Genomic DNA, 11244 nt, shown 5'->3' with positions numbered 1-11244 from the left:
TCTTGGAATAAAGTGTGTGCTAGGGCTGAGCCACACCGCAACTAGGAACAGAGTTTTCCAGTAAATAATGCAATCTCGGGGTTCACGGTGTGATCGAATATCCTGCAACAGCCATGGCCACGGTGTCTCTTCACAGCAGTAGAAACCCTAACTAGGACAGTAGTGAGTCTTTGAGGTCATACATCCAAATCCAGCAAAGTACCCATCTCAAGCATAACCTCTTGAAAGAGCCCAGAGAAGAACCAGAAGTGGAGTGATCCAGATGCAGCCTTGCCAGTTTAAACCAGTTAAGAGACAAATAAGTTCTGATGTAGCCCACCGAAACCATGACTAACAGAAAAAAAAAAACTAAGATGAGAATTTACTTTTCTAAGTAATGTTTCTACATACTGTACTGAAGGTTCCATTTACATTCTAGTTCCTGGTTGATTAAGACAACCCACATAACTAAGGCAGACTCAGACTCACTGTGCGGCCACAGATGACCGTGAACGCCACATCCTCCTGCTTCCACATCCCAAATGCTCGGATTACAGGTATGTACTAGCACACGTGATGTATACAGTGCTGGGAATTGAACCCACGGCCAAGCACTCTGTCAAGTGAGGTCTATACCCAGCTCCCATGTGTGCTATTTTCGTGAAAGGTGATGGTGCCACAGGAAATGCAGTATCTGGGACAGAAATGTGATAGTTTCTATCAGTGGTAAATGAATGTCAGCTGTCCCTCCTTCCATGTGATTGCTAAGCTAGGTTATCAACTTGTCACACATAGGAAAAAGGAACCGCAGTTGAGAAATTGCCTTCATCAGATTAGCCTATGACTTATCTTACTGACTGTTGACTGATGTGGGGGGACTCAGCTCGCTGTGGATGGTACCCCTCCCAGTATAAGAAAGGTAGTTAAATGTGAGCACAGAAGTAAGTCAATAAGTAGAGTTCCTTCATGGTTTCTGCTTCCAGCTCCTGATTTGAGTTCTTGCCATGGCTTCCCTTGGTGATGAACTGTGATCTATAGGCTAAAATAAATGCAAGTTAATTTTGGTGAGTATTTTATCATAGCAACTGGGAAGCAAATTAGGGCATGGGGCCATAAACACACCAAGGAAAGTAGGGCCTGGACTCCATTTCTTTCCTTGCTCAGGTTCCCAGAACAACTAAGCATTGGGTATGCCAACTCAAGAACTCTGCTTTGAATCCCTGGTCCAGAGTTCTTGGTGTCCTTGAGCGTCAAATGCAGAAGTCTTCATTGTATAGAACCATACCCATTCCAGAAAACAGCCCACCAAGTACTTGGTCGCACATTCCCCCAAGACTGTGGAAGGAACCAATCAGATGCCTGTATTGATACTTGGTTTTCTGTAGTGTGGTAAGGTCTCTCCTTCTTCCCTTACTTATCTGACCAATTTGTCTGGGATGCTGATAAAGAGGAATTGGCACACAAGGACCACAGGACATAGTGGACTGGCCCAACAACTGGCCTGGCTTTGAATATGGTACTGAAACATCATCCCCACGGTCTAGGTGAGCATTTCTCAACCTGTAGGTGGTGACTTCTTTGATTCAAAGGGCCCTTTCACAGGGATCACCTAAGACCATCAGGAAACATAGATACGACTCGTAACAGCAGCAAAATTACAATTAGGAAGTATCGACAAAAAATAGCTTTATGGTTGGGGGTCACCTAACATAAGGAACTGCATTACAGGGTTGCAGCATCAGGACCAGTAGTTCTCAATCTACTGGTCCAGGTCAATCTACCACCCAGCTGAACCCAGCCTTGTAGCTCAAAACTGTAATTCTAGCTACTTGGAAGACAGAGGCAGAAGGATAGTAAGTTTGAGGTCTGCATGAGCCACATAGTGAGATCCTGTTTCAAAACCAAAGGCACAAGAAAAGGTGCACGCCGAGGCTATAGCTCAGTAGTCGAGTGCTTGCCTCGTATTCACCAGCGTTAAAACATCTGCCTAGAGTCTTCCCAGTGAGATGCTCCGTGGTAGAGCACCCATTTAGAATTTCCCCGCAAGAGGCTGGGATGTGGCTCAATGATAGAGTCCGTGCCTAGAATCCTCTAGTGAGGAGCTGGGACGTGGTTCCATGGTGTAAAGAGAGCTGTCTCAGGCTGGAGAATGGTCTGTGACAGCGGTGTCAACATTTCAAGGGCATGAACAGCAGACTGCAGAGATAATGGGACACCAGATCCGACATGTAATAAACATCCAGGAGAAACGGGCTGGGGAAGTCGAGCAATCACAACAGTCAGCAGGACTGAAGGGTCCCCGGCAGACTGTCTCCCAACTACCTATTCCCACAACAGATATTTTTAGTTTTATATCACAAGAGATGAGCAGTAGCGGAAGTATCAGAGAATGATTCACATCCCACTGTGTTCAAGGATTCTCTATCCTTCTTTGAGAATTTACTCTCCTGTTCTCAGGGACGCGGGTTTTCTAACTCTCAGGATATTTGGCTGTTCTCCCTCGCTTTCCCACAGGGCCAGGAGGCCAGCAGGCAGCTGAATAAGCGGTCTTGGAAGACCCTTTAAGGCAAAATGCTTGAGTCTAAAATCGGGATTGCAGGTTCCATGATGAGCTGGGTGGTGGTGGTCCACGCCTTTAATCCTAGCAGAGGCAGGCAGATTTCTGTGAGTTCAAGGCCAGAAAAGAGGTAGTTCCAGGACACCGAGGGCTGTTACACACAGAGATACCTTGTCTCAAAAAACAAAACGAGAGAGAGAGAGAGAGAGAGAGAGAGAGAGAGAGAGAGAGAGAGAGAGAAAGTAAAAAGCACAAACGACAATTTATTGGGGTTGTTGGACTCTAGCGTCCAAACACCGAGAAGGAGTCGCCCCCAGAGACCACACACCACAGCCGATGCAAAAGCATGAGGATTTTATTAATTCTGTCATGACAGGGTCCCCCAGCATTCGGGAAGCCGAGGGACCTCGAATAGCGGGTACAGTCTACTTTTAACGGGGCCACAGAAGCAAGGGGGGTTGTTCTTTGACTATTCTGATTGGCTTATTTGAAAGGGCTAATACCAATAATTGACTGGAGAGCTGTTGCCAGATCAGATGAGGTAAGAGGTCATTTTGACCTCGTTTCCCAGGGGACAGAACCAAAGCATACGTATATGGGTAATTGTTCAGGAACTAAGTACGTGCAAGTGTAGCTGTTAGGTCCTTGGTTCCCAGGGGAGGAGGGGAAGCACTATGGCACAGAGGCTGAGAGGATTCAGAATTGTCAAAAATGGCTTCAGGATTGTCTTAAAGTCTTACAGGGTCTATTACAATAGCTTGGGTGTTGTCTAGAGTTCTTCCACCTTTCTGAAGAAAAAAGAAAAGAAAATAGGAGATAGAAAAGAGCAAGATGGCGTACGCCTTTAATCTGTGGGTAATAGTAGGTGGGGTTCTGAGTTCAAGGTCAGCCTGGTCTGTGTACAAGGTCTACATTCCTTCAAAAAAGGAAGCAGCAGCAGCGGATAATAAATCGCAAAACTAGGAAATTAGACCGCAGTCACTTCTGATTTCAAGCATTGCGCCTGGTGACCTCGCGTTGCCAGGGCAACAGCAGTAGCTGCAGCTCAGTCCCCACGCCTGTCTGTGCACCTTCTGGAGCCCAGCGTTTTGGGAGCCGTAAACTGCAGGAAAGCCGTGTTCTCTAGTGTTGCTGGGAATTGTAGTCCGAGTTGCCGTAGAATTACAGGCGCTCGTCTGTAGCTGTTGCTTTCTGGTAGTCGTAGGCAAGGCAGTCCAAGGCCTTGTGGGAGTTGTAGTTTCAGGGCAGTTTCCGCTCCAGGCTTCCGCGTGGCAGACAGAGTGCAGAGCCCATTCCACCCAGGTTAGTGTTCCTCTTGCTCCCGATCGAGCGGGCTCGGGGTTGTAGTGCCACCGAGGAGTGGAAGGTCTCTCTAAGGATTTAGCACTCGCTTTTAAGATTGCCAGTTCATGTTCTGGCCAGGATCCCGCTCTAATCTGGTCTCTTGCCAGGCCTCCCTGTTCACCTAGTGGTGACAGACCACCTGTCTTCCCTTGCTCATAGTTAAATAGTTCTGGAGACCCCTTCTCTGCCTAAAGGGAAACCTGGCCAACCGGAAGTACCCCTTGGTGGTTTTTTTTTGTTTGTTTGTTTGTTTGTTTTTAATTTGTTGCGTTTGTTTTTGTTTTTGGACGAGATTTCACCCCGTGGGTGGCCTGGAACTCACTATGTAGCTTGGAATTTGCAGAAATTCAAACGTCTCTTCCTCCTGAGTGCTGGGATTAAAGGCGTGCCCCACCATGCCTGTCTGTACACAGTCTTCCTCCTCCTCCCGTGTATTAACATCAGCCGGGTTCACTCCATCAGCTCAGCTGGCTCCCTGTTTGTGCCCACACGCGACTCCTCACAACAGCAAGCTCTTCTAGATGACTGAGGACAGACTGACTTTGCACCCTATTCTGAATAAATACTGGGCAGAAGGTGGTGGGCACTCCCAAGAGACAGAGATGCCAGGCAGAAGGGACTGATTTCAGGGGCACTTGAGGTCCGAAAGGTGCCCTGCAACAATCTTCAGTGGGCCATTTGGAGGTCCATCCTGGAGGCACCTGGCGGTTCTCAGGCTTGCTGGGCAGGGCGTGAAGAAATGAAATGGTGAGGCACGGATGGGGACATGATCCAGGCAAGAGGAAGGGTAGAATCAAAAGCTGGAAAGGAAATATTGCAAGGAGCAATGCTCAGCCATGAGGGATGAGTGCGTCCAGAGAGGGGCTTGCGGGGCTCAGCAGTCAGGGAGAACTGTTGGGGGCGGGGGCGGGGGTCCTAGGAGAGTTGAGAGTAAGGGGAAGGAACCACAGGGCAACGTCAGTCACAGAACAATGTGGGAAAGATAACTGGGCTGCATCTGCTGATTGTTTTACGCAAAACAGCAAGTGTAAAGGTTAAGGCAGAGAGACCAGTGACCAAATAAGCGTGCTGGCCATGGAGTAGGTGGGGAGTATGTGGCGTCTCCGTCTGGTTTTGAAGCCACAAGTATAATTGGCTGCACTCAGGCTTCTGAGCGTGAGTTCTGAGGATGGATTAGGCACGTTTGGAAAGCATGTCAAGACTGGACTTTGCATTTTGAGCCCCCCACCAGGGTGATCAGGGTAAGTGATGGGGGGGGGGCGGTTCTAGACCCCGGAGCGTCCGGTCTGAGCACCTGGAAGGGTGGCTTTGCCTCGCTGCACAACACCATATGGTGAAAGGAATAGGGGCTGTGGGGCTTGAGGGCTGAGTGGAAGTTAGTGATTGTAAAAGGCCGCTGCGGAATCATTCTGACCATTGTGGTAAATCCCAGCGCAGCCGTACCTGCGGGGAATGACAAGAGGCCGCTGGCTAGTCCAAGCTGGAGACGCGGTGGTCTGACGGACAGGGCTGAGCCTGGAGAGTTTTTACTGGTAACCTAGAGGTGGTGCAGGCAGCATCTGTGTGCCTAGCGGAAGAGGGCACCATGCCTTTTAGGGGTGGTAGTCAAGATTGGGGCGTGTCCATATCCTACCTCTCCGACTAAAATCCAAACACCTCTAGCCCTCTTTTCAAATAGCAGGCTCTTCCGGTTCTTGTCAACCCTGGAAGTCAAGGTCAGTGACATCTACCTTGACTCCTCGATCAAGATAGTGACCTCAAAACTGTTCAAAAGGTTCTTAAAGGCACCCCCTTCTTACATGTCTTCTTCTCTGCCTGAAACCACGTCATAAGGTCCTTATTTTCTTGGTGCAGAAAGAAACTGTCCTTTCCTTGGGCTCCCCTGTGCAAGGGCCACTCTAGGTAGGACGCCATTTCTGCAGCATCCCCACAACACAGACTATCCATGTGACCCGTTTCTCTCTCCCCTCAGCTCCAAAGTGCAGACATCCTGGACGACCAGCTTCCCTTCCCTCTCCATTAACCCAGCAGTGTGGATATCTCTTGTGACCCCTCTTCTCTCCCATCAGCCCTGCAATGTAGACGCACTAAATAATCCCCTATTCTTTCCTTCACAGTGTGAATACCCCAAGCAACCCACTTCTCTTCCCCCATGCCAGCTCCAACGTGCTCCTCCTGCCATGCAGCCCGCGCTGCCCTCCGCCGCCCGCGCTCGGGGCAGGCTCTATGTGGCTCCTGCTTCTGTGCAGCCTTTGAGGCCGAGGTGCTGCACACCGTGATCGCCGGGCGCCTGCTGCCCCCGGGTGCCGTGGTGGCCGTGGGTGCCTCGGGTGGCAAGGATTCCACGGTACTGGCACACGTGCTGCGCGAGCTCGCGCCACGCCTGGGCATCACGCTGCACCTGGTGGCGGTGGACGAGGGCATCGGCGGCTACCGTGACGCAGCCCTGGAGGCCGTGAGCAGCCAGGCCGAGCGCTGGGAGCTGCCGCTCACCATTGTGGCCTACGCAGACCTGTTCGGGGGCTGGACGATGGATGCTGTGGCCCGCAGCACTGCCGGCTCTGGCCGCAGTCGCTCCTGCTGCACCTTCTGTGGGGTGCTGCGGCGGCGCGCGCTGGAGGAGGGTGCACGCCTCGTGGGAGCTACACACATCGTGACTGGTGAGCGCAGGAACGGTGTAGAGAGGTAGTATATCTTGTCAGGAAGTGGGGTGGCGTGGTGTCTCCACCTCCCATTCTCTCTGGGTGTCCCTACGCCTCCCTCCACTCTCCTTGTCCCCAGTTTATGGTCACTTCTCCATTGTCTCATTACTGAGGATGTACAGGGTCCTCTCCTCAGTCTCCAGGTCCAGGGAATCCCTATGACCTCCTCTCTATTTCCTTTCCAGCGGTTCTTGGCGCCCCCTCCCCGCCCCTTTCCTTTCTGTCTCCATCTTCACCCGAGCTCTCTCCCACAGGCCACAATGCCGACGATATGGCGGAGACAGTGCTCATGAACTTCCTGCGCGGTGATGCTGGGCGGCTGGCGCGGGGTGGAGTGCTGGGCTCTGCGGGCGAGGGGTGCGCACTCCCGCGGTGCCGGCCTTTGCAGTTTGCGTCGCAGAAGGAGGTGGTGCTGTACGCGCACTTCCGCCGCCTGCGCTACTTCTCCGAAGAGTGCGTATATGCACCCGAGGCTTTCCGCGGCCACGCTCGCGACCTGCTCAAGCGCCTGGAGGCAGCGCGGCCATCGGCAGTGCTGGACCTTGTGCACTCAGCAGAGCGCCTTGCTCTTGCCCCAGCAGCTCGGCCCCCTCCTCCAGGTACCTGCACCCGCTGCGGGGCACTGGCCAGCCATGCGCTCTGCCAGGCCTGTGCGCTCCTGGATGGCCTCAACCGAGGCCTGCCACGCCTAGCTATCGGCAAGGGCCGCCGCACGTTGCAAGCCGAGCTGCCACTGCCTGGGAATCCAGTCCAGGCCACCAGAGACCCTGCGGCCTCACAGGGATCCTGCAGCTGTGAGCAATCCAGAGATGAAGCCACCCTGTGCAGGGAAGGAGGAGACCGGGCGGGGGCCACCTGTGTCCTACAGAGTGACGTGAGCCCCTCGGAGTGACCTGAGTCCTGAACTCTACATTGTCCTGTGCCCTGAAAAGTGACCGTGCCCTGAAGTGCCCTGTTCCTGTGAAGCGATCTGTGCACTGTGAAGTGACCGCTCTGCCCTTCTAGAGCTTCCTAAGTGGAGTAACTGTGTACCATGGAGGGACTGTGCTCTGCACAGCAACCTGAACCTTGGAGACGGTGAGGGAGCCCCCGGCTAGGCTATCAGGCCTGAGGGAGAAGGGACCAGCAACTGTGCATTCCTGCACACCTCTGTGGGCTCTGAATAGCCCTGGCCTCACTTTGTCTGCCCAAGTCAGGTAAACAAAGTCAAAGGAGTAATAGGAACACATTCACATTGTCACCCTGCCCTTTCATCAAGGGAAAACTTGCTCCTGAGAGAGTCAGAGAAAGTTTATTCTGAACCAGAAGCTTCGGTTGCAGGGTATGTGGGTTCAGGTTGCCCCAGGGACGCTGCTGTGGAAGCAGTTACTCAACCATTTGCAGCCCTAGAACAAAAGAAAGTCATTAATCAAGCCATTGGCCAGATGCACTGGTGTAGGTAGGTTCCAGCAAGGCTTGGGAAATCCCTGCTGTGGGTCTTGGCTGCTGTCTGATGACTTTGTTTGCCTGTGAGTCTTTGAAAGCCAATGGTCTGCTGAGTTGATACATTCCAAACCAAGTTTGTGTGGTTTTCATGTGACTGTTGGGTCCGTGTCCTGGCTGGTCATCTTTTGTTTGTTTGTTTGTTTTTGTTTTATTTTGCTAACTTGCCTCAGGCTGGGATCATCTGAGAAAATGTCTCCATAAGGTTGACCTATATGCAAGCCTTTGGGGCATTTTCTTGATTGTTGATTGATGTGGAAGACCTCAGTCCACTGTGAGCAGTGCAGTCACCTAGGCGGGTGGTCCTGGGTACTGTAAGAAAGTAGGCTGCTGAGTGGTGATGGTGCACACCTTTAATCCCAGCACTCTGGAGGCAGAGACAGACTGTGCAAAGTCAGCCTGGTCTACGGAGCGAGTTCCAGGACAGCCAAGGCTACACCGAGAAACCCTGTCTTGAAAAATGAAAAAGAAAGAAAACGGACTGAGAAAGTCAGTAAGCAGTGTTCCTCCATGGCATCTGCCTCGGTTCCTGCCCTGACTTCCCTCAGTAATGGACCCTGAGAGATGTGAATTGAAATAAAATCTTTCCTCCCTAAGAGGCTTTGGCCATGGTGTTTCATCACAGCCACAGAGACCTAAGGGAGTCAGTGTGCAAGGCTTCAGCACACGTTGCTTTCCAGAAGCTTCGTTTTGAGCTTTGCTTTGTGTTGCTTACAAGTCCCTTCTCATTCTTCCCTTTGACGCCTCAAGGCTATCATGGCTATCGGTCACTCACTTAGAAGGCCACAGGGGCTATGTCTGCCTCATCCACTCCTGGTAGCTGCTGTGGGTGAGGGGGCACCCAAGCTTGGATTCTGGGGACAGAGCTTGTGTGCTTTAACCTCTCTGACTGCCATTTCCCCCTGTGAAAATAGAACTGGCTTGCCGTCACCCCATCAGATCTCTGCAGAGATGAGAGTCCAGAGGTCAAAGTACTTGGCCAACTGTGTCCAGCTTGGCGCTGCATAGTAAGGATTGGCCACCAGGGGGCTCCGGGCTTCTGGATGCTACCTTGCCTTATAGGCAATCGAGAGACTGAGGAAACTTTCCCAAGAAGAGAGAGACTTGGTGCTGAGAGTCCTATCTCCAGGTGTAGCCTGGCTGAGTACTAGAGGCTTTTACCTTGGACAGAGAGCGCTCCGCTCCTTAACCTCTGTGGTCCTGTTCAGGGAAGTGACCTGCTTACCCCTTGGTATTCACTTTCCTAATTAACTTAGGTCTGAAAGGCAGAGAGGATGCCCTGCCTCCTTCAAGTTCCCTGAGGGTATTAAGCACCACGTCGATTATTCATTCAGCAAACATTGGACATCCTTTGTTTGGTCCTGAGGTGCCAGGAAGCGGCCATGAGCACAGGTATTTACAGCCTGCGAGAAAAGAACTGCGTGCAAGTAAATACCGGGTGGCCGGAAGTGTCACTCTTTCCCTTTCCAATGCTGGGGATTGAATCAAGGGTCTAACAAGCTGAGCCACACCCCAAGTCCCTCACCATGGTAGGCAGGACCTCTACCATGAGCCACACCTAGGGATTCTAGACAGCCTCTTTGAGCCACATCTCCAGCACAAGAGGATAGAGGAAGGGAGGAAGAAGCCAGTGAAGGAAGGTCCTCTGGGGAGGTGGCCTTTGAACGGGAACCCAAATAAAGCAAAACTCTCAAAAGTTTCTTGGGGAAGAGCGCCCTCTGGAGGAAGGAGCTGTCAATTCAGCATCCAGGGTAAAAGGGAATAACCTTGATCCCTCCCAGGAACCAGCAGGGGGTCCATTTGCCAGTTCTGAGCTGAACCAGGTGTTTGCGGAGTCAAATACTTGGGTTTTATTCTAACAGTGAATGCCAGTTTCGAGGCTTCTATTCTGGGAGTGCATCCAAAGACCACTTTCTAAAAATTCCTTGGCTGCTGTAAAGAGAAACGACTATGGATAGGAAGTGGGTATTGGGGGACAGGGGAGACGGAGCTGAAGATTCTCCAGGCAGATTGTACTGTTCCCAGCTTGTGCGTTTGTGGGGCTGGCCTCGTGCCAAGAGGGCGTTCCTCCCTTGTTAGTGCAGTAGTATGAGAGTGATATGTGTTTAATACTCATTTATGGTAAATGAACGTGCAACCCAGCCAAGTAACTCCCAGCGTCACATAGCAGTGACTCGGAGAGGGAGCAGGTGTTCTTGGTCCCTGTACTGGGAGCTTACACTGGAAGCCAGAGGACCTTCTTCCTGACGCACGCACAGCAAGGCATCCCCTCATTTCTGAAGCAGGAGCGTCCCTGGGACTTTGCCCTCCTCTCGGGCTTCTAGTGTGAGAAAGGTGCTGTATTCAGATGTGGCCACAAGAGGGCGCGGTGACCACATCTGCGCCCCCGGCGGCCTTGACTCCGAAGCTGGGTTTCCAGCCCAAGCCGAGGCAGCATCAGCCTCTTGGAGGAGTTTGCACTAAGATGTTTGTGTCTACACCGTACTCAAACTCTGAGCATGAGACCTGCGATGCAGCTAACTGCAGAAGCCGCTCGGGACAGAACCTAGAGGCCAGAGAAGGAAAAGAAAAGGGCCAAGAAGATAGAGGGAGGCCTGAGAAGGAGAGAGGTGGGAAGAAATGAGAAGAAGAGGGAAGAGGGAGGAGAGTACACGGCGCGATATACTGCAGCAGTCAGGTGCTGACCTGTGTCAACGGGGATGGTGTCCTGTCCATTTAAGCAGAAAAGGAGTGAACCTGGGAAGACAGCCCTGCCTCCGCGCAGAACGATGTAAAATAGGGCCGAGTGTTTTGCTGACTGCAGCGAAGTGTTCCTGCCAGAGGGAATGGCTAGGCTGAAAGGACAGGAGGACAGGCCAGAGGTGACAGGAGAGAGCGTGAGGGGCAGGCAGGAGTTGCAAAAGCAAGCCCTGAAGCTCTCCCAGCAGGGCAAAGACAAGATCATGATTGCAGATGTTTCCTGACAGCTCCCAGCTCTGCCCAGCCTAGGATGGTGGGGAAATAACTGAGTCAGCTCGGCCCCTGCCCTCGGTGCGCCCCTGCCCTCGGTGCGCCCCTGCCCTCGGTGGGCCCCTGCCCTCGGTGGGCCCCTGCCCTCGGTGCGCCCCTGCCCTCGGTGCGCCCCTGCCCTCAGTGGGCCCCTGCCTTCAGTGGGCCCCGGCCCTCGGTGCGCCCCTGCCC

At 52.5% G+C, this 11244-nt stretch overlaps 1 protein-coding gene across 2 annotated transcripts; it reads left to right on the top strand.

Moving 5' to 3' along the window:
- The first annotated feature begins 3785 nt into the window (after positions 1–3785).
- Positions 3786–8660, top strand: Ctu1 (cytosolic thiouridylase subunit 1). Of its 2 annotated transcripts, none has more exons than XM_050121520.1 (3): positions 3786–3838; positions 5998–6540; positions 6837–8660. In XM_050121520.1, exons 2-3 carry the CDS (start codon positions 6033–6035, stop codon positions 7472–7474), a joined length of 1146 nt encoding a protein of 381 aa, XP_049977477.1. In that variant the 5' UTR covers positions 3786–3838; positions 5998–6032; the 3' UTR covers positions 7475–8660. The 2 variants fall into 2 exon arrangements, with proteins under 2 accessions (XP_049977477.1, XP_049977478.1); XM_050121521.1 differs by lacking the exon at positions 3786–3838 and adding an exon at positions 4783–5121.
- Positions 8661–11244: the final 2584 nt, after the last annotated feature.

The sequence above is a fragment of the Alexandromys fortis genome, unplaced genomic scaffold, assembly GCF_014885135.2.
Source record: "Alexandromys fortis isolate MF-2015 unplaced genomic scaffold, M_Fortis_MF-2015_v1.1 scaffold_161, whole genome shotgun sequence".
Classification (NCBI taxonomy): Eukaryota; Metazoa; Chordata; class Mammalia; order Rodentia; family Cricetidae; genus Alexandromys; species Alexandromys fortis.
This window is presented reverse-complemented; position numbering and strand designations above follow the sequence as displayed.